The following is a 23,633-nucleotide window of genomic DNA, read 5'->3' on the forward strand; positions in this document are numbered from 1 at the left end:
CCTTCTGCATGTGGCTTCCTAGCCTGTATTTTTCTAAGTGAGTATTATGCCAAATGTGGACTAATATAACTTTTCTAAAGCTGAATGTTTACATTTACCTTGGTGAATGTAGCAAAGCCTTCTAATTGGAACTCTATTACATGTATATATACATTTGGAGTAGGGAATGGAATGTTTATAGTACTAGGTCTTCCCATTCAGTAACATGTAAATGGATTCAGGATCCATGTATACCAGACAACAAATGTTATTAGTTTTTTTTCTTCTTCTTAGTTTTCTTAAGAGTCTTGCACTTATTAAATTTATGGTATTTTAAAAAGTGTAAACCATAGCTGAAACCGGTTTGGCTCAGTGGATAGAGCTTCCGCCTGCGGACTGAAAGGTCCCAGGTTCGATTCCGGTCAAGAACATGTGCCTGGGTTGCGGGCACATCCCCAGTAGATGTGCAGGAGGCAGCTGATCGAAACAGCTCATTGATGTTTCTAACTCTCTCTCTCCCTTCCTCTCTGTAAAAACTCAATAAAATATATATATATAAAAAAAGTGTAAACCATAAATAATCCTGAGAAACTAGAGCATACGAAGCATAATATAAAGATCAGCCTGACCCCAGCAGCCAGCTAACCTACCGGTTGGAGCATCTGCCCTCTGGTGGTCAATGCGCATTATAGCGACTGTCTACCACTGGTCAGTGTACGTCATAGCAAGCAGTTGAGCGGCTTTAGCATATCATGCTTTGGCTGAACTGCCAACTGGCCAAGTGGCATATTAGGCTTTTATCATATAGGATTACAAATAAAGACTTTCAATTGCCATAATGAAGAGCGCTCTCTCTCTCTCTCTCTCTCTCTCTCTCTATATTTGTGCTTCATAGTTCTCAGGGTGCTAGGAAATTCAAGTATTCTAAGCCACATTCTAAATAGTCACGAGTCTTCGAGAATCTATGACAGGAGCTTTTATCCAGTAGTACCAGTATGCATAATGTTCCTGAACTTGTATGTAAAATTGCCCTGTTTTTCTGCAAGTTGCCTCTCCTGTTTGCTACTTCACAGAATAACTACCACTGTTAGAAAACTGATGCACATTCCTATAGATTTTATTCTAAGCGCAAAGAAATGTAAAAACCTAGTATTTGTAAACACAAATTGTTTTACATCTTTACTTTTTCTAGGAAGACAGATTGCACTTTTATCAGATTTTTAAGGGCTCTATGATCATTCTCCCCTCATCCCCCAATCAATAGGAACCACTGTTGTAGGAAGTTAGAACAAGTTTTTCTTACCTTCAACCAGTTTAATAATATAGGTAACAGCCCTAGCCAGTTTGGATTAGAGCATCAGCCCATGGACTAAAGGGTCAAACGTTCGATTCCAGTTAAGTACACATACCTCAGTTGCAGGCCGGATCCCTGGCCCCGGTTGAGGCACATGTAGGAGGCAACCAATCAATGTCTCTCCCCCTCCCTTCCACTCTAAAAACCAATGGGAAAAATATCCTTGGATGAGGATTAACAAAAAAGAAACAAAAACAAGAGGCCCAGAAATACCCCATTTTTTTTTGTATATTGCACATTCACATCCATGCAATGTAACACATTTAGTCCTTAAGCCCAGTGTGTACCCATATATCTATAGCAATATACCCATGCACCCACTTCTGACAACAGCTCCCTTCTATAAAAATACTTGCAGGATGGTTGAAACCACACCTCCCAAACCCATCCCCAGCAGGGCCCCACCCTTAAGGTTATCATCTGTCTTCTCTTGTCCAGTATTTCAGGTATTCTTCTGCCTTGTAAGGCCATTACATTTGCTATTTCCTACACCCAACATACTCTTCCTTCCAGATTTACTTAAATTTCACCTTCTTAGGGAAGACTTCAAAGATTGGTTTATTAAATTTTTATCCCCCCCTTATTTACCTAGTCTCCTTCCCTGCTTTTTCACCATCAACATACATGTAACACACACACACGTGCGCGTGCGCGCACACACACACACACACACACACACACACGTTTAATTATGTTTACAGTCTCTTCACATGGCTCTTTGCTTCCAGACTGTTGCTAATGTTATCACTTTTTGTTGATATACTTTTAATAACCTGGCTTAAAGAACAAAAACCCTTCAGCCAGGGACCAACAAGAAATTGCTTTGTTCTTTGAATAGCCTATATTGGAAAGAAAAACTATGACAAACATTTTGTAGTTTTTTAATTAAGATATCTGAGGTGCTTCAATCCCATAGATCCCATCAATCTATTATACAGATCATAATAATCTAATTTTATATCTGCTTTGGGGGAGGAACAAAGGAGCTCATGCTCCTATACTAAAAAAATATGTTTTTTATTGACAGTATTACAGATGTCCATCTTCTAAACCTTTTCGTAAAGATCACCTGACACATCAGATAGATACCTCTTTGCTAAAACACCCTTCTCTTACATTATAGTACAGTCATTTCAGTGTGTTTCCTATTAGAATGTGGACTTTGTGAAGACATGAACCATGTTATCTTTCCTTCAGCATGGTGCTTGATACTAAATACTCTCAATATTTACAATATGGCCAACAAAAATGGGAGAGTAAAACAAAGGTTTTTAAAGACTGAATAAGAGACAAGTATTTCATTTAGATATAAGCAAAAATGTTAGGAAAAGAAAGGACTAGTTCCCAAATCAATCCAGTTATATTTTCCCTTTGTAACACAATAAAGAGACAGTCCCATTTTCAAAGAAATTAACTTTTATTTGAAAGGAGCCCCACACATATCCTCTAAGGACTCTAAACTATACAATAGCCTGCTTAACCATTGTCCCATACCAAGATTTCTAACAGCAAAGTATACAATTGCTCTAAGTAATAAATAATAGTAAGGGTTGTCCTTCACTGATTAAGAGAATACTTAAACTTCAATAAGTACAACACACAAAAAAAATCACACTATAAAGTTTGTAAGTCTTAACAGATGTAGTTTAAATAGAACATGTTTTATAGGAGCCCACAAGCTTTCCATCTCTAAGAAAAATGCCCTTTTTAAGGTTATAAATTTTCATTTTTTCAAAAGAAACGACTGTTTTATAGCTTCAAACTTTCTACACTCAACTATTTGACTGCTCCGTGACACCCCAGACAAACCTGACATGACTGAACTACTTTATGTGTTACTATCTTCTCCAAAAGAAAGTTAAAAAAGGAGTTTGTCACAAATGTAGATTTCTAATATAGTATCTAACAAAAAAGAAGCTTTAAAAAGATCATTTCTTTCCTTTTTTGATTAGCCAGAATTTTCTGTAAAAGCAAAACAACAAAACAACAAACAAACCCAAAGCATAACACTGGGGGTTCCTTTTTTTTTCTTTACTCAAGATGTTTAACTACTCAAAATGACAATTAGAACTTTAAGAGTATAATAAAAGGAGTGGAAAACACCAATGCAATTGACAAAGTGTAGATGCTAAATAAACCAAAGATTTTTTTTCAGATTCCTTTTAAGTAGGAAGGATTAGAAGCTCAGGGAAATCCAGAATTAAACAACAAAAGAGAAAAAGAAAAAGATATCCTCAAATGTAATCATTCTCTTCATCAATAGCGTCCTGGAAGAGAGAGAAAAAAAGTTAAAATGACAATTATAGTTTGACTTGCATATAGTAACAGTCACCACATACCCTAATTTTCTAAAACTAACCATTAATTAGAAACAAAGCTGTAGAAGCTTTATTTCTTAATGCTGTAGAAGCACAGAGGACTTACTTGGGCTGTAGGAACGAGATCTTGATCGTGATCTGTATCGGCTATAGTAAGGAGAAGGTGATCTTCTTCTGTAGGAAACAAAAGATTACTTAGCATACACATGATCCACCGAGGCAAATGAAAATAAAAATTCCCATCATTCAAAATAATAATGGACCCAAGATGATAACTATTAAGTTCTCTGTGTGCCAATGATACCAAAACAGTAAGTATATGACACGACAAAATACTAGCAAACACAGGTAATTTATGTATGTATTCAGTTTTGAAAAAATAATTCTTTCCTACTTTCTTAAGAAAGGATCATATAAAAATCTTTCCAATATTTTTCTTAATACATATCAAACATAAATCAAAAGCACCAAATAATACAACTATCATCTAATTTAGAAACTACAAGTTAAATATTACCTGTATCGGTAATCGTAGTCTTCATATCTGTCATAACCACGCTCATATCCTCTTTCATAGTAAGAATCTCGACGCCTGCCACCTCCTCCGCCTCCACCACCGCCTCCGCCTCCACCACCACCACCACCACTACTACAAAAAAATGTAAACATTTGATATCAATGTGAACGATTATTTTCCAGTATCACTTAATACAAAATGGTACTTAAGTAAAATAAAATAGAGGAAGGAGGTGAGAAAAGGCAAAGAATAACCCTTTCATGCCAATTACCTCTATGTCTTAGTTGGCTGCCGCCCATGGTATTCTTGCCTTGGCTTCTTATTCATTACATAAATAACCAGGAAAGATTACACACAACTCTCCAAACTATAAACTGCTCTTCTATTAATGCCCTGCCCAAATCACCAGGATCTTTTCAACAAGGTGAAATGAACTATGCTGGAAAACAATACCAAAACACTAAGAAGTGCCCAGTCAGTGTGGCTCAGTGGTTGAGTGTTGACCCGCGAACCAAGAGCTCACTAGTTTGATTCCCAGTCAGGGTACACGCCAGGTTACTGCTCGATCTCGTGGTGGGAGACATTCTGGAGGCAACCAATCAATGTTTCTCTCTCCTCCATCTCTCTAAAAAAAAAAATTAAAAAAAAAAAGAAGAGAAAGGGAATACTTTAAGAATGTATGATATTTTTCTAATATCTAACACTTTTTCTATCTATAGAATACCTAGGGCCAGAAATGCACTTTAATAATTTTAATTTATCCTCCTGCGCGCGCGCACGCACACACACACACACACACACACACACACACACACACGCAGTACACCTTTGAACTGCACCAGCCTACTTATACAGATTCCCCTCTCCCCCCCCAATAAGTACCTGCACTGATCCATGGCATTTTACTTAGGACACTTGAGTATCATGGATTTTAGTATCCATAGGGGTCCTAGAACCAATCCCTGGTAAATACTAAGGGAAAACTAAGTTTTTGGAGAGCTCAAAGTTCGATGTGGATTTTTGACTGCACAGGATTTGGTGCACCTAACCCCTTCATTGTTCAAGGGTCAACTGTATATATAAAAAATGATCCAAAGAATATATACAAATTAAATAAATTTCCATTTCAATTATAGGGAAAATTTTATCGTTTGACTTATCAAAATATTGTAGATACATCTGGTAGACTTCTGGCTAAAATAGTTTATCTTAGGAAACTTGAAATCTTACTGAGTTGGTCTGCCCATGTAGATGCCTGGTGTAGGTGTGTGTGCTCTCTTGGTGATAGAATAGTCCACACGAATTCTTCTGCCATCCAGCTCCATTCCATTTGCCCTTTCCATAGCCTTTAAAGAAAAGGCACAGTTGGTCATGCATAATTCACCAAGGAGAGACTATCAAAACTGTAATAAAGTTAACACTTTCCATTTGAAATTTCAAAAATTAAAATTCTCTAAACACTTTTTTCAAACAACAGGGGATATGATTTTACATATGAATCTCTGCTATATGCATGTCAATGGCATTGAGTTTTCTAATGTAAACATGGACACTTGCAGGCCTGCGCTGAAAGACTGGGGCAGCTAGAGAGAAGGAACTACACAACTCAGGGAAGCTTGCATAACTCTGGGGATGCAGTGACTAACTGCAGGCTGGGCAACTCAAAGCAGAAACTACAATTCAAGTGACAAGTTTAAACTAGTCAAGCTGTTCCTTAAGAACACACTGCCATCTAGTGTAGTGAACCACAAATAGAAAGGAACCTCTACCTCTCAGTAAGTGCTCCTGTCTTATACCTGCGTTTGTATTCCTTTTGACCTTCAACACTAATACCAATAAATACAATAATAATTCTATCATTTTAACAAATTTGCATGAAGTTCTTTGGAACTAACTAAAGTTGCCATTTTCATTTTATATTGCCCAGGAATAAACCTGGGGGTGGGGGTGGGGGGAGAAGAATCAAGAGTACAAACAAGTTTCATATTTTAAAAAGTTTTAATTGTTCACACTCTTCAACATTTACTTCAGGTCAGATATCTTGAAATTTCTAAATGTACACCTTTATCCCTTGAGAACAGAAATAAGCTAAGTAGTCCCCCCCGCCTCCATCTGCAGTTTCAGTTATCCACAGTCAAACTCGGGATGAAAATATTAAAATGGAAAATTGCCAAAATAATTCTTAAGTTTTAAAGTTGTGCATGTCCCTCTCGGGATGTGAATTATCCCTGTCCAGCATATCCACATTATATAACCTACTCTACCCACCCCCACCCCCATTAGGCACTTACTGGCTGTCTGAGTTGTCAAATCAACTGTCATAATATCAGTGCTTGTGTTCAAGTAACCCTTATTTTACTGAATAATGCCCCAAAGCATAAGATAGCAATGCTGGCAATTCAAATATGCCTAAGGAAAGCTGTAAAAAGTGCTGCTTTGAAGTGAAAAGTTTGGTCCTGAGGTTTTAGGCATCCATAGGGTCTTGGAACATCCCCCGTGGACGGATAAGGGGGGACTGCTATATGTAACAGTAAACATACTGACAAAACATTAGAATGCCTGTTATATAAAGGACTTACAACCTGAAGCATTATTTTGTTATGACTTTTATAAGCACACCACCATCAATACTTTGGGACTGTTAGTTCTATGCTGTGGGTGGCTATCCTGTGCACTGCAGGATACTTAATATCATCCCCGGCCTCTATCCACTAGATGCCAATAGCCTCTACTATTTTTAAGAGATACGCTAACATGTATTATGATTACGTTGTAATTAAGCACTGTTGATATATAGAGAAATAATCTATATATCCAACTACTGACTATCACATGTAAAATGGTACAAAGAAGAAATGCTAATACTTGTCATTTGTTAAGGTTTGAAAAAACCTTAACAATGAGCTTCTAATTCCTTAAAATGGAGTTTTCTAACTCAAGTCACTATAAACTTTTAGTATAGAGAAAGCAAGCCTACTGCTTCCTTTATAATCCAATACATATTACATTAGAATAGTACTATTTCAAATCATCCTGTTAGGCAAATTAGGAATGGCACCAAACAAAAAATAAAAGGTACTAATAACTCTTTTAGTCTGACCGATGTATCTATGAACCAGGAGGTCATGGTTCCATTCTTGGTCCAGGCACATGCCCAGGTTGTGGGCTCCATCCCCAATAGGGGGTGTGCAGGAGGCAGCCAGATCAATGATTCTCTCTCATCATTGATGTTTCTACCCCTCTCTCCCTCTCCTTTCCTCTCTCTGAAATCAATAAAAACATTAAAAAAAAATACTAATTCTTTTTGTGTATTGTTTTTCAACTAGAGGCCTGGTCAACAGATTCATGCACCGGTGGGGTTCCTCAGCGTATCCTGCTTTGATTGGGCTGAAACCCGCATCCAACATCCCCCAAAAAATGTAGTAGAGCGTGAAGTGGCAGGCGGTTGGGGAGGAGGCACTCCTGCTCATCCAGCTCCGACACATCCTGGTCAGCTGAGTGATGTTCCAACTGTAGGAGTGCACTTACTACCAGGGGGCAGCTCCTGCGTTGAGTGTCTGCCCCCTGGTGGTCAATGCACGTCATAGCGACTGGTCCACCAGTCGACAGGTCACTTAGGCTTTTATATATATAGATTATACAACAGAGTAACATGAATATTAAGAGAATAGAAAAACAAAGCTGTGTATCTATACATGGGGAGCTAGATACAAAATTAAACAGATTAAACCTAAACATCATAATTCTAAAAAGTCAACTGAATCACCTGCTTTGAACATGAATAAGGCTTATTAAAAAGAAACACTTCACATTTTTTCCATTAACTCAAACATACATCTCACTTTACAAGGCCGGATTTCAATAAGGATATACTACACCAGAAGTGAAACTTGCCACATTTATGGAACTGGGAGTCGATTAATCAACTTTTAATAGCAACTCAATACTATAATCATGTATATCAGAAAATGTTCAAAAGGACAATTATAAAAACAAAATTACCTCCTTTGAGTCATCTATTCTCTCAAAATAGACAAAAGCAAATCCTCTTGATCGTCCAGTTCGCTGATCATAAACCACATTGACACCACTCAATGGTCCATATCGAGAAAATACTTCACGAAGATCTCTCTCTGTTGTATACAAACTGAGGCCAAACACTCCAAGACAAGTGTTGGGATCTGGATTTGCCTGTTGAATAAAGATGCTTAATTTTAAAGCTCCAAATTAAAATAAATATCAAAACAGAAATACTATGCTTAGAACACCTTACCCAAAGACTATACTGTTTCAAGTGACTTGAAAGTAATTTAAGAGGAAAATAAACCAATGAGTTATATCCTACAGTTCACAATAACACTCCTGCCTTCTTCTTCTTTTTTTTTTAAATATATTTTATTGATTTTTTACAGAGAGGAAGGGAGAGGGATAGAGAGCCAGGAACATCGATGAGAGAGAAACATCAATCAGCTGCCTCCTGCACACTCCCTACTGGGTATGTGCCCGCAACCAAGGTACATGCCCTTGACCAAAATCGAACCCGGGACCCTTCAGTCCGCAGGCCGACGCTCTATCCACTGAGCCAAACTGGTTAGGGCAGGGGTGGGCAAACTTTTTGACTCAGGGGCCACAATGGGTTCTTAAACTGGACCGGAGGGCCGGAACAAAAGCATGAATGGAGTGTTTGTGTGAACTAATATAAATTCAAAGTAAACATCATTACATAAAAGGTTACGGTTTTTTGTTTTTTGTTTTTTTTTTAGTTTTATTCATTTCAAACGGGCTGGATCCAGCCCGTGGGCCGTAGTTTGCCCACGGCTGGGTTAGGGCAACACTCCTGCCTTCTGTGGAATAAACTTCAGGTTGTAGCCTGAATAAAAACAAAAACTCCACTCTGTAGCCCAGCAATTTTCAGAATGCATACTAAGAATTCATCCTTAGTTTAATGCCATATTTCTAGTTTATTCAAATGTTTTATATCCCTATAGATGAGTACTCAATCTGACTTTATCTGCAATTGCTGATTAGACTCCCCACTGCCCAATTTCATTCCTTAGTAAATGCACATGGCAGTCTGCAGTATCACATGGGAGAAGCACAGCATAGTAGTTAAGCACAGGAATACTAGTCAAGAGTTTGGTTGAAATCTGTACTCTGCCAGTTAGCCAAAAACAAAGCTCCATTGTCACATATTCAAGACTCAACTTATCCATAACATGGCAACTTGCCTCACAGATGTTAAGAATATTAACTGTATTAAAGAATTCTGCACAGCCGAAACCGGTTTGGCTCAGTGGATAGAGCGTCGGTCTGTGGACTGAAGAGTCCCAGGTTCGATTCCGGTCAAGGGCATGTACCTGGGTTGCAGGCACATCCCCAGTAGGAGATGTGCAGGAGGCAGCTGATCGATGTTTCTCTCTCATCAATGTTTCTAACTATCTCTCTCCCTTCCTCTCCGTAAAAAATCAATAAAATATATTAAAAAAGAAAAAAAGAATTCTGCACAGTGCTCATATTATAAGTGCTGGCTATTTCTATAGTTTTTGGTATTTATTTGCTGTCTACCCACTAACTGCCGTAAAACTTTTAATTTCATTATTCTCAACTCAGATTATGCTTTCCATTTTAGTTTTGGAACATACCATTTCTCTCCAAATTTCAACTCTTTAAAACTACTCAAGAGTCAAGGAAAGAAAATATACTTAAATGTACATTAAATAATATCCATACCCTCAAGGATGCTTCTTAAGTACTACTTTTTTTTTAAATTAAAAAATACGTTTTTATTGATTTTCTTTAGAGAAGAGGTAGAGGGATGGTGAAATAGAAACATCAATGAGAAACATGGCCTCCTGCATGCCCCCTACTGGGGACTGAGTAATCAAGCTGGCATGTGTCCAGACTGGGAATTGAACCAGTGACCTCTTGATTCATGGGTTGATACTCAACCACTGTGCAACACTGGCAGACTTGAGTACTACTTTTTAAACCATGGTCTCACTCTCATAAAGCAAGATATTATGCTATGACTACACACATATTAAAGATAAAATAAGTTCATTAACTTTTATAAACCACATACCCTGCTGCCTGTATGTCTTCTCCGGTTAGACATTGGAGAATGACTTCGGCTCCTTCGACGCCGGTATTCTGGTGTATATGACCTACTTCGAGATCGTCTCCTATGAGAGTGAGAATGGGACCTGGATCGGCTGTAACGTCTATGAGAATGCCTCCTTGACCTCGACCTTGGAGAGAAAGAAATGCAGGTAATACTTAAACAAATGGCTAATGCCAAGGACCTATTTATTCTCAGCTCCTTACTGAAGAAAGGATAGTCTTCCTCTTGTTCTCTTAATCATTACAATCTCCTCCTTGTTCTCAGTCTATCCTTTCTCCATTCTCTCTTTTCACCTTACCTTATAAGCATTTTTAAGTTCTGCTTTCTTTTAAAAACAAAATTAAAAAAAAACAAACAAAGCCAAACCGGTGTGGCTCAGTGGATAGAGCGTCAGCCTGCGGACTGAAGGGTCCGGGTTCAATTCTGGTCAAGGGCATGTACCTTGGTTGCGGGCACATCTCCAATGGGAGGTGTGCAGGAGGCGGCTGGTAGATGTTTCTCTCTCATCGATGTTTCAAACTATCCCTCTCCCTTCCTCTCTGTAAAAAGTCAATAAAAAATATATTAAAAAAAAACAACAACAAAAAGCCCAACTACCACTAGGAAGGAAATTCTGCAATATTCAACACAGATGAAATATGAGGGCATTATGCTAAATGAAACAAGTCACTCACAAGAAAACAAATACTGTATAACTCCACCTATATGAAGCATTTGGTAGTCAAAATCTATGAAGACAGAAAGTAAAATGGTCATTGCCAGGGGATAGGAGAGAATGGGAACTCATGGTTTAAGGGGTACAGTTCCCGTTTTACAACAGATAAAAAGAGTTATGGGGATGGATGGTGGTGATGGCTGCATAACAATATGAAATGTATATAACATCACTGAGCTGTACATTTTTATTTTTTTAAGGATATTTTTATTGATTTCAGAGAGGAAAGAAGAGGGAGAGAAACATCAATCGGCGGCCTCCTGCACACCCCCTACTGGTGATCGAGCTTGCAACCCGGGCATGTGCCCTTGACTGGAATGGAACCCAGGACCTTTCAGTCCAAAGGCCAATGCTCTATCCACTGAGCCAAACCAGCTAGTACACTGCACTGTACATTTTAAAATGGTTATGGTTGTTATGTGTATTTTACCACAAAAGAGACAAAACAAACTACTAACACCACAATAAAATCCTTCGTTGAATCACTTATTACCTCTTTAATATAGTACTATATTCTTCCTTTACTGTTATCATTTCCTTTCCAATCTTTCTTTAGCCGCTGCAATCTATCATCTACTAAATTAACCTAAAGGCAATTCTAATCTAATGGTCTTCATTTCTTTAAGCTTTCAAGAGCTTCTCACCCATCTTTCCACTGCTGATTCCCTAGTTTGTTTCCTACTTTGTTGAGGAGGTAAGTGATAGGGACTCTTAATCACCCAGGGATTTCTTTCCCTCCCCTCCAGCTCCCTGCCACTACATCTGACCAGAATTCCACCCTGGACTTCAGTCAGAATCTTCAGGTAAAAAATGTAGATGGAATGTGAATCTTGAAAAAGCTTCTCAAATCATTTTGATAACCAGCCCAACATACTTACAATCAACTTTCTCTGTACTAAATTACATGCCAAGACAATTATTTTGTTGTGCAAGTATTACTGAAATAAAATAAGAAAACTAATGCTCAAATGTCAAGCACATTTCAATCAACTGACATTTAATTTGTTGTAATAGCTAGCTAGTATCTGATAGATTGAGTTGAGATAATTCTACCTTATCTAAGTCTGTATCTAGAATGTATTATTCATTTCTAAACTCCATTACTAAGCAGTTTGAAAAAACTACTTCATAATTTTTGAATCATTGATAAAATGTCTATATAAAATGAGGTAAAAATAAGGGATTTTAGAAAAAACAAACACTACTTTGCCCTGAAAAACCCTAAAAAAGCATTTTAAGTATTATTTTAAACACACATACCTGGATTTTGATCTTGATCGAGAATGGGATTCAGAATGTTTGGAAACCCTTGATGGACTACGAGATCCTGACCTGCTCTCCGATTTTACACGAGCAGGAGTTCCCATTGGAGATTTTGACTGAGAGCGAGACTCCTAACAAAGAAGACAGTATTACAAATGGCACTGGTCAAGTAGATGCCTAACACCTAACATTTAAAGTACCGTAATTATTTATATTGATTGCTCCTGAAAAAACAAATGGTTAGGCAACACCCTCCAGAAAAAATTTCAACTCATTAATAACCCATTGTTAATACTGCTAACTGTCCTCAATAATTCCCTACTTGAACCAGATCACCAATTCTCTATTAACTAAGTAATCATGCAAATTCATCTACAACTTGATCATACAGACACTGGAACATAAACCATACATTTACTTAACCTAGGACCCATTCATTCTTCCAGATTCTTTTAATTCTACTTCACTCTTGCTTTCTACTTCTCTTCATTCTTCATTGAGTTTTTCATTTTTCATACTTCGTGTATTCTTCCCCAATTCAAACAATTCAAAATAGCCTTAAAAAAATATTCAAGTGCTTCTATCTGACCAATCTTCTGTTCAATTTTTTCCCCCATTCAATTTTAATTTTCTGATCTTTAATACTTTTCATTAGCCTTCTTTTATCTTGATTTATCTTCCACATTCTTGGAAAAAACTCTTCAATTTCTTCACGAACATTAACCTTAATGGAAAAAGAACATTTAGTATATTTAAGCACGTGGGGATTATAAAACTCTGCTGGAGTTCAGAATGTTATCTACCAAATGGAAAGCCAGCAGGTAAAGTGCAAATAACTAGTTTATTTAAAAAACAATTTTATAATCTTTAAAACTGCTCAAAAGTCTAGTTTCTAAAAATTAGGGAATTCTGAATTTTTCTAAATGTTTTTACCATACTCTTCACCCTCCTCCCCTTTCATGTTTCATCCTAGTTCCTAAAATGTGAACAATTTTAATATGAATACTTAATTCGAGCATAAATCTAACATGAACTATAATCCCCCACCTACATTTTCACTAATTTATAACCTGAAGAATAAGCTTTCACTAAGCCATGCAAAGCATCCTACCCTGAAATATTTGCACACACCTATCTAAACTCAAACACTGCAGGACACATGCTAAGGTTCAAAGGAGTAGAAAAAAAATTAGTACAATTACTAACACCTCCCGATTTTGTTTGACCTATCTTTGCTTACTCCGACTTAACCAGGAAGATAAGTTCTGACAAGCATTCTGAAAAAAGGGGAAAGCATGAAATTTTTAAAATTCCGCCCCCCCCCACCCGCTTGTAAATTCCTAATATATGTATATTTGCACCTGTGGCATTTAAAAACTCTGTATTACCCATTAAGTATCATATAGCACAAGAATTTATCACAAAATTATAACATGGTCTTTATTTTTTATCCCACCTCCTTTTGTTCATAGTTTTTGCAGATTTTATGCAGCTATGCATTATTTATACTCCCCCTTCAGTGACTATATCCTATACCAGAAAACTGGCTTCTGAAAAAGTTGAAATTAAAAACAACTACTTTCCAAATCAAACAATTTCAAACTAAAAGACTTCCTACCATGCAACCTGCTTACAACTTTTCCTTTACATTTAACTTAATGTCAAAAACTGTACTAATGCTGCTATGCATATTTATTTTTTCAGATGAAAACAAAACTGAATATATTTAGCTATCTACACAATATCTCACATACTCTCTAAATTTCTGGACAGAAGCCTGGAGCAAGAACAGCAATTCAGGCCGTTTGATTCTCTGAAACTGTAAAAGCAGCATATTCAGTACTTTAAAAAGGGGTGGGGGACACAAATAATTTGCTTGTAATTGCAGTCTCACAGACTGGCTCACTAACTACGCTGATTTAAGAATATCTTCCCCTCTCTTTTTGCTTTCCTGTCTATAAAACAAATCCTCTGGTATAACATTCATTTATACTACTGTAGAATAGTAGTAGATGGAACAGTGCCTATGAACATCAGCACAGCCCTTGTTATAATACATATCAGAAGGCTTTGTGCTCTGTGACACCATAAAACTTTCCATTTTACTAGGACAGAAATAAAAATCCTATATATTAAAACACCAAATTTATTCTTAAATGTTTATGTGAAGCTTTCTAGTAAAGGATAAAAATGTTAAGGCACAAATATATGTGTATATTTCATTTTCAAATGTTCTCTCATCAGCATGACTAATGATTGAAAATTATTCAGTGGTAATGAAAATTACCACTTCTTAGAAACTAATGTAAATAAGGTAATCAGTAACATCTTAAATTTTAAATCCCAGTGCTGGCACAGCTCATTGGGAAAAATGCAATTTTCCTTTTATTTGCTAACAAAGTATTAAGATATGACAGTATCTTTTCAAAAGACATTAGCATATTTTTAAAGAAGACTTGCTTTTTATTATCCAGTGTTACAAATATCTAACTTCCTTTGTTGCCTATCCTTCAATTTTGTTTTAGCAGGGAACCTAAATCTGCATACATTTTTTCATAGAATCATTCAAGGTTAAGAAACAGTCCTCTTAACTCCCATTAACTCCTAGTTTCAAGGCTGTCACTATTGGTTTACTCTCCCAAAACAATGTATAAACTCGAGACTTTAAAAAAAGAAATCAATACTCATCAGTACACTTAACCTAAAAAATAAATTATAAGGAAAAAAAAAAAAAAAAACAAAAAATATAAACTATATTGAGAAAAAAATTAAAATAAAATATACCTTTAATTCTTCAAAATTTTTATAATACTAAAAAAGGCCTGTTCTAAGAACTAGTTGTTAATAGTCTTCACACACAGAAAAATGGTCATTATTAATATTTACCATTTTTAAGCAACTTATTTCTCCAATGCTAGTGCCAAATAAATGTCGTTTTCACTGAACTGTACATTAGAGACCAGGCTACAATGAGCCCTTTATGGACAAATGCTACATTTCCTTTTTTACCTTTGACTTGCAACCAAATCATATCACAAATTTTAATGTCTTAAATAGGCTTCCATTCCATCATAACCACTATAAATCAAAAGCCAAGCAAAAAGTTCTCACTGCACAACCTGCTCAAATAACGTGTTTGTTCTTTTAACTTGTTTACTATCAAGGTACCTCTGCTGGTAGCTGGACATAGCCTCCTCCCCCATCGCCCCAAAAAGGAAGAAGCTAACCATAAATATTAAGGAAGTTACGAGTATTCAATAAAGCTATCTAGGAGCCATCTTTCTTTTCTGTGTTAAAATACAGTTGTATTTTACATATTGAAAATAACTGCAACAACCACATACTACTATTTTAATCAGGAAAATGGGTTATTCAATATATGCACACATTGCAGAACACAATTTCCACAGCAAGCAATAACTGCAGTGCTTTTTAATAAAGCTAGTATCATATTATAGGTGAAAAAATTTACACCAATAGATGCTTAATACTTAAACACATACTCCAATATAAATGCTACACTGTAACCCATACTACTGCTATGGCAAGGCAAACTCTATGCCAAGTAATAGTGGCAAGTTTACACAATTCAAATCTATATGACTAGAATGTAAACTTTTAAAATAAACTTTCTCAAAATATATTTCACCACTATTTTATGAAGTTGGGTATCTATTTCCATAGAAATACACTAGTGCATTTAGGTAAATTGTATGTCCAAGGGAGGGGGTGCTTAAATTACCCAAATAACTTATATTGTACTGCACCAAGAACCTCACTCTTTTAGGACATATGAAAACCTGCTTTCACTCAATTCTTTCATTTTAGTCTACAGAAATAGCAGTTCTGTCTCCTTTCTCGAGTATGATAGGCTGCTTCTTTTACAGACTCCTAGGCTTATAAAAGTCCCTAACAACTATTAGAGCAATTCCTTTAAAAAAAACAAAAACCCCTAAATTCTCACAACATTAGCTATTTTTAAATGATTTCCCTATCTTTAAGGTTATACCTATATGATGTATTCTGAATGAGGTTAGAGTGGTCTTTGTATCTGCAAAGACTCACAGATATATTAAATGTGGCTCATAAACCTGCCAGCTTATATGCCATCATCAATTAAATCCAAAAAGCTAGTGTACTAAGTGACAATTTCAAAGGCATAGAAAACAACTTTGTAAGAACTAAAAAGGTTTAGGTATAATAAAGCCAGTAAACAGCAACTAAAAGCAAACTACTAAAATAAGAACCTGTCATAGTACTCTCTACTTATGTTCTCATTTTCTAATGTCATGAAGTACTTATGAATTTGAATAAGACTAGGGCCTTAGTTTCAAGGAAAAATAAACTTTCCTTCTCCTTCAGATGGGTCAGGCCTAGTCACATCTTTCGTGAAAATTATGAGACAATAAGGACTACACACAACTATACATGGCAGTAACTTAGAGGAGGGAGGAAAAAACCACATTTCCTTTCATTATTCACCTCAACTTTCTTTCACAGGGTTTACTGATTCTTTTTCCCATTTGATCTTTGCCATTTTCTCACCTCCACTTGTCTTGCTAAATCTGTTATGACATAGGAACATTATCAGTATTAATTCAGCATGTAAACATATACCTTTTACAAAGGTTCCATGGTTAGTTATTTGATATCTAAGCACCCACTGATATTACAAAGAGTTTTCACACTGTCTGGCAAGTTCTATGAAATTATTATGCTAATTATTCATGGCTATTTCACACTTGTTATATCCTAGGTAAATAACTACTTCATTTACAAAATCAAGTCCATAAGTTTATTTGTATTTTTAATGGAGCTCATTCGTAAATATTTAAATCTCTTAATATTAGTTCAGGTCCCAAAACTGAACTAATTCTCTTTCAGAAATGGTACAAGTAATAAGCTGCATCTATGACAAATCTGTAAAATTACAGTTATGCTCTGTGGCTACAATTAGTTGCATTGCTCCTTTTAAAAATGCTACCTTCTACTTGTATTGAGCAAATTAGTACCCTTCAGTGAAATAAATCTCAAATGTAAAAATCTGAGCATTAAAATTAGATGATCCCTGTCGGGTAGCTCAGTTGGTTATAGTGCTGTCCCAATAGGTTCAATCCCGAGTCAGGGCACATACAAGAATCAGCCAATGTATGCATAAATAAGTGGAACAACAAAAAACAGATGTCTCTGTTTTTCTACACCCCGCTCTCTCAAATCAATTAATAATAATAATATAAAAAACCGGATAACAATAGTACTTAATTTTAGGAAGAAAACCCAAGACAAATAAGACTGTATCAAGTTTAATACAACCCCTACCATAAGAAAGGAAGCTTTATCCTTTTCTAATAGGTTGATGTGATGAGAGAGGAAATTAAATTTCTGAAAAAGCTGAACTGAAAGCTAAAGTGCGGACATTTTATCTATAAAATAGGAAATCAATTTTATTTACATTATTTTAAACTCTCATCAACAGAAAAGTAAAAAACCGAGTTTTAGGTTTTTTGTTGTTTGTTTTTTATTTTAAAAAGGAGCCAGTCACCAAGCTGGCTTTTGAATGATGTAGTCACTGCTCCTATTATTGCAAATCAGGTTTCAGATAAGAAATAAATCTTCCCCTATTTCTGCTGTTCAACAAAATATCAACAAATTTTAATTCCCAAATTGGTACAGATGAACTTGTGTTTTGCTCTTCATTTGTATTATTTAGTCAATCACACACACACACACGTGTGTGTGTGTGTGTGTGTGTGTATATATATGGAACCCTAGGAGTCTCTTAAGAAAATAGGAGTAAGCTCTAAAAAGGGGGGGCAGGAATAAGTATTATTTTTCCTCTTTAAATGTACTTTAAAGCATAGACAATTGTGGAATTATAAGATGGGCTTCCACACAATAATCATTAACCTCTATTAAAAACATCGGGGCCATTGTATGAGAATATAATTGGACTCAATATTTTTCTAAGTTTCATTAAAAAAATCTAGGGGAAGAGAGGAATAAAAATAAGTGAAATAAGAAAAGCTTAATTTCCATTCTCCTTAATTTCTCTAAAGGACACTAAGATTTCTTGAGATGGAAATCCCACTTTTAGTTGAAGCTGTGTGAAACACACAACTCATTCTTTTTAAGACCCACAAAGCCATAGCTCAAGTGCCAACTCCCAGCTCCAAAAGACATTTTCACTTAAAATACTTCTGTTAACGTGATATACATGTCCCAAGCAAATTGTTTTTAAAGAACCTATTTTATGAGCACCACTATTCTCTTGGAGCCCTTAAAAATGTCTCATTCTTAACATCCCACTGATGTCCTGTTTAGACCAAATTTTTCATAATTTCCTTCCTAAAATATATTTTTTAAAATACATTTTTTAAAATTGATTTCAGAGAGGAAAGGAGGGGGAGAGAGAGAGAAACATCAATGATGAGAGAGAATCATTGATGGGCTGCCTTCGAGTGCCCTGACCAGGAATTGAAAGGTGACCTCCTGGTTCATAGGTCCATGCTCAACTACTGAGCAACTCCAGCCAGGCCTAAAATATTTAAACTGTGCCCTGCTGCTCTTCCTGTACCAGTCTCTTTGTTCTTTGCTAAAATCTCTTTCATTATGCCACTCCCAGAATTAATAATCCATAGATGGCTCCTCACTGCATATTGGATTAAATCCAAATTCATAAATTTAGAATTCAATACCCTCCATTATCTGACTGCATATATTTAGTCAATCTATCATCTGTCATTATTCCAGCAATCTATTCACTCACTGTCACATCTATACCATCAATATTCATTTCCCTTACCAAAAGATCCAAGGTAAGTTCCATATAGTAGGCAGAGCTCTCAGAACTGCTCGGGACCATTTTCTGAATTCCTTATTAATTCTATCACACAGCACTTGCTTATGTACTCCACCCAGATTTGAGCTGTCAGTCATCCCAAATAAGACTTCAAGCCCCCCCCCCCCCCGCCCCAACATCTGTTTTTATTGTAAACATGTTTTTATAGTAAAAAGGCAGCAGCAGATTCTCAACAGTTTCACCTCAGGCAGAAGGGAATTTTGGTTAGCTATGTCGTAGGGTTACTCATAACTAAATTGAGTCAATTATATTTTCTTTCCTAAAGTTCTTTTACTCCAGTACTTTAAAATGAAAGAGACATTAATCCATAATGGAAAATTAAGCTCCTGTAACTGTGTTTAGCAAAATCCACTAATGGCTCAGAGGCCCTGAAGTACATGCACTCTTTAAAAAGAAAGTAAACAACATAGTGTTGTATGAGCAAATAACTGGGATTTGTACATCTCAGATTCCTGGCTGCATGGTCTTCTGGGTTTCAGTATTTTATTTTAAAAATATATTTTTATTGAATTTCAGAGAGAAGGGGAGAGGGAGTAAGAAACATCAATGATGAGAGAGAATCATTGATAGGTTGCCTCCTGGGGATGGAGCCTGCAACCGGGGCATGTGCCTACACCTGGAACTGAATGGTGGACTCCTGGTTCATAGCAATGGTCAACCACTGAGCAACAGTGGCCGGACTGGGCCTCATTTTTTAATTTCTAAAATGATCAGAGTACTGCAGCCCTTAAATGAGAAGTAAATGACAAAGTATGTCAACATTTTTGGGGGAGTGGGTATAGATTCTAAAATTCTATCAAAATACAAACCCTTAGTATTAGCCCTGTTTTTTAAAATGTGTTCTGGCTGGTCCGAGTGCAGTGGTGTCTTACAACTAAAATGTGTTCTGAACTCTCTAGAAAGTTGCCCTCGAATTTTAAGTATCTTCTCAGTAAGATGGGGGTAAATATGTGTGCTGTTTATTCTGTAGATAAAGCAAATGAAATCTAAATACTGACCTATCAGTTTTCTCTAACTTATTTTAGTAAAAAAAGTTTGAAATATAACAATTACTTAAACATCTTGAAATCCTTTTTTGAGCCTTTGTAAAATTAGATACAAAGACAAGAAAACAGCCGAAACCGGTTTGGCTCAGTGGATAGAGCGTCGGCCTGCGGACTGAAAGGTCCCAGGTTTGATTCCGGTCGAGGGCATGTACCTGGGTTGCGGGCACATCCCCAGTAGGAGATGTGCAGGAGGCAGCTGATCGATGTTTCTCTCCCATCGAGGTTTCTAACTCTCTATCTCTCTCCCTTCCTCTCTGTAAAAAATCAGTAAAATATATTAAAAAAAAAAGACAAGAAAACAATTGTATTCTATAAAAACTGCTGGTTGTGGTTAGCAGATAATCATTGTACTTTAAAAACCAAAAGCACGAGTGAATTGCTTTAAGAAAATGTAAATCCTCAGAAAAGCTTCTGGCATTCTTCTAATTCCTTAACCAATTACAAATAAAACAATGACCTCAAACTACGTTTAAAAAAAAAAAAGTAACACATGAGCATGGACTTATTCAGAGTTCACGCATACTAAAATACTCGGGTATCATGAAAAAGTATTTCCTACGACCACAAACACCACACAAGTGTAAACACTCTTTTTCTATCAAAACAAATTAATGCCTACATACATTTTAGATTAAAATTGGGTGGGAATCTTACATATATTACATATATAAGGTGGGAAAAGCGACAAGTATGTTAAACTAAGAACTTAAGGGAAACAAGATCCCAAAGAGCAAGTCCTCTTCCCCACAAACCAAATCAAAACGAACATTAAAAGAATTTTTTTTGTACCAAATAATCAAAGAAAAGATTAATGGATAGCATTCTTTCCAATAACTACCTAATTAATAGCTTACAACTACCACCAAATGACTTTTAAAGTTTGCTGGGACAAGCCAATACCCCATCCTAAAAAATGAGCACTTCACTCATTGATATCGATCCTCCAGATTAGATTTTTAAACATCCAATCTTATAGGAATTAAAAAGTCTTTTTGTTTATAATCTACTTAAGTCTCCTTCCTTAAAAAGAACAAAAGCCTGATGTAACTGTCCGGTTCCAGGTGTTTGTAGTATGAGCTTCTAAAAGACAAGCTTCAATCGGCCAGCACACACCTGCAGTGTTTTCACGCGTTTCCCCTAGTGACCGCGATACCAACACAACCGAGGAAGCACGTTGCCCGGGGGGTTGTGTTTTCAGGGTTTCACACTCACTCGCTCCCACCAATTTCCACCTCGAGGGCAACTTCGGAAACACAACGCAAGCCCCGACAAACGTGCTAGTACACTTAAGCTTAGAATAACATCTCTTCGCGACGTTCATACTCATCGGCCCAGGAGAAGCTTCGCGCCCTCTTTGCTGATGGAGGACAGTATGCACTGACTCGCTATTTTAAAAACACTGAGCCATGAAATCCCTTCAGTTATGTAAGATTAGGACACAAGACACCCCCCCCCACACACACACACTTTTTTGTTTGTTTTACCGTAAAAACCTGCAAAAGGAGTGGTCAATTTTTGGATGAAAGGTCACAGGAAGAGAAAAAGTATTAGAAGCTGAGATATAACGAAGAGGGGGGAAAAAACAACAGCCCAACATCAAGGAATCAGAAAAAATAAAAATAAATAAGGCGTTACAGCATTTCCACACTCATTTCGGAAGGCGAGGCGAGGCGAGTAGAAGGGGGGGCATTGAGGGGGAAGGGGGCTCCCGGCGTAGCTCTCCCCGCACGGCTCTCGCCTTAAGGACGCTTAAGGGTCGTTGCGGTCGTTGACTAACCACTTCCTGGGGCTCGTCCCACCTTCCACCTCAAGGCTTTCGCCTTTAGAGACGCAGCGCCGCCGGTCCCAGCAGAGCCGCGGCCGCCCACTGCAACAGAGAGCCAAGGAGACACAGGCCCCAGCGCGGGGGCCCCGCCCGGACGGCAGCCCCGCGCACGTTCGACCCCGAGACCCTCGGCGATGCTCGGGGTCGCCAGAGAGGCCACCGCGGGAAGCACCTACCACACTGTCCGGCCGGCCGGGACCGTCCCGCCGGCTCCGCCCGCCCCACCGCCACGGGGCCCCGCACCTCGGAGGGCGGCGAGAAGGGAGGGCGCGCTGCCGGGGCACATCGGACCCGGGTGTCCGAGTCTCAGTCGGTCTCCCCCAAAAAAGGGGCACGGGGCTGCCCGTGGTGTTTGGGGCACGAGTGGAACCCAGAAGCCATCTTGGGAGGTGAGGAAGCAACCACGCCGGCTCCCGAGGCTGCGCCCCGCGCGCGGACTCCCGCAAAACTCCCCGCGACCGCGTCTCCCCGGTGAAACCCCGAGCATCGGGCCGTCGCCGAAGACGGCTCCCGCGGCTTTGTACTCACTCTGCCCTCGAAGTTGTTCTCCTCTACATCACTCATGTCGGCCAGGCGCTCCCCAGAACTAAGTAAGAGACAAGTTTCGCCTTGAGGACCGGAGACCTAACTAACCCGCTGACCGGAGCGTGGGGAGAAGGGAAGAGTCGGCGACAACGGCCGCCCCACTCCACTCCCACTCGGTCGCAGGTTCCTACAAGATGGCGCCGGCGCCGCCGGAAACCTTCTGGCCGCCCCAGTGCGCAGCGTAAGGGGGCGGGTCACGTCGTGACGTCACGACGCCCCGCCCCTAGCACGGCTCCCTTGCCCGCGGGCCCAGCGGAGGGGTGGCGTGTGCTCCGAATCCGGGCGCGTTGGAACCTGGTTCCCTGCCCCGACCTCCAAACTTCAGAACCCGTTCTAATGCGTCCGTCCTTTTGAAGGTTTTCAGGCATCGGGTGAGCTTTTACTGGCCGTAGCACTTTTACATGTTTTCCAAGCGGATTCTGATGGCACAGAACAAACTGGGAGCGTGTATAATTAGTTAATAGGCTTTTATTTTGGGGTGTTTTCAGCACTATTACCTTTCTTCAACATTTGTGCATTGTACTAAACAATCGAAGAAAAGATTAATGGATAGCAGAATTCCTTCCAATAACTACCTAATAGCTTACAACTACCGTCAATTGACTTTTAAAAGTTTACTAGGACAAGCACTACTAAAAATGAGCAATTTACTCATATTTATCCTTCAGATTGTATTTTTAAAAATCCAATCTTAAAGAAATTAAAAATAGTCTTTTTGTTTATAATCTATTTAAATCTCTTTCCTCAAAAAAGAACAAAAGCCTGATTTAACTGTGTGGTTCCAGGTGTTTATATTGAGAGAGAGAGAGAGAGAGAGAGAGAGAGAGAAACACTGACTTGTTGTTCCACCCACTTATGCGTTCATTGGTTGCTTCATGTATGTGCCTTGAAAGGTGATGGAACCCACAACCTTGGCACATTGGGTCGAAGTTTCAACCAAGCAAGCTACCTGGCCAGGGCCCCTACTAAATTTTGTTTTAAATATTTCCTTACAGCTTCATAACCAAGATCTCCCAAATTTATATGCTTGATTCCCAATCATGGTAATAAT

General features: G+C 37.9%; 1 protein-coding gene across 5 annotated transcripts; it reads right to left on the bottom strand.

Annotated features, from left to right (window-relative positions):
- Positions 1 to 2,199: 2,199 nt before the first annotated feature.
- On the bottom strand, positions 2,200 to 22,758 carry TRA2A (transformer 2 alpha homolog). Of its 5 annotated transcripts, none has more exons than XM_081101948.1 (9): positions 22,526 to 22,758; positions 12,913 to 12,991; positions 12,265 to 12,398; positions 10,251 to 10,416; positions 8,171 to 8,359; positions 5,399 to 5,514; positions 4,169 to 4,300; positions 3,758 to 3,825; positions 2,729 to 3,600 (listed from the first exon to the last, which is right to left on the bottom strand). In XM_081101948.1, exons 3-9 carry the CDS (start codon positions 12,369 to 12,371, stop codon positions 3,590 to 3,592), a joined length of 789 nt encoding a protein of 262 aa, XP_080958074.1. In that variant the 5' UTR covers positions 12,372 to 12,398; positions 12,913 to 12,991; positions 22,526 to 22,758; the 3' UTR covers positions 2,729 to 3,589. The 5 variants fall into 5 exon arrangements, with proteins under 5 accessions (XP_080958071.1, XP_080958070.1, XP_080958074.1 ...); XM_081101946.1 differs by having other exon boundaries at positions 12,680 to 12,991; positions 22,526 to 22,730; XM_081101947.1 differs by having other exon boundaries at positions 12,691 to 12,991; positions 22,526 to 22,721.
- Positions 22,759 to 23,633: the final 875 nt, after the last annotated feature.

The sequence above is a fragment of the Myotis nattereri genome (genome assembly GCF_964212035.1).
Source record: "Myotis nattereri genome assembly, chromosome: 11".
Classification (NCBI taxonomy): Eukaryota; Metazoa; Chordata; class Mammalia; order Chiroptera; family Vespertilionidae; genus Myotis; species Myotis nattereri.

What these genes read in the sequence shown, in the direction of transcription:
- TRA2A (XM_081101944.1), bottom strand. Translation starts at nt 22,561, where the DNA reads ATGAGTGATGTAGAGGAGAACAACTTCGAGGGCAGA. An exon ending in CGATCAAGATCAAAATCCAG is followed by an intron (nt 10,417 to 12,264) that starts GTATGTGTGTTT and finishes TTTCTCTCCAAG; the next exon opens with GTCGAGGTCAAGGAGGCATT. An exon ending in TACATGGGCAGACCAACTCA is followed by an intron (nt 4,301 to 5,398) that starts GTAAGATTTCAA and finishes ATTTTTTTGTAG; the next exon opens with TAGTGGTGGTGGTGGTGGTG.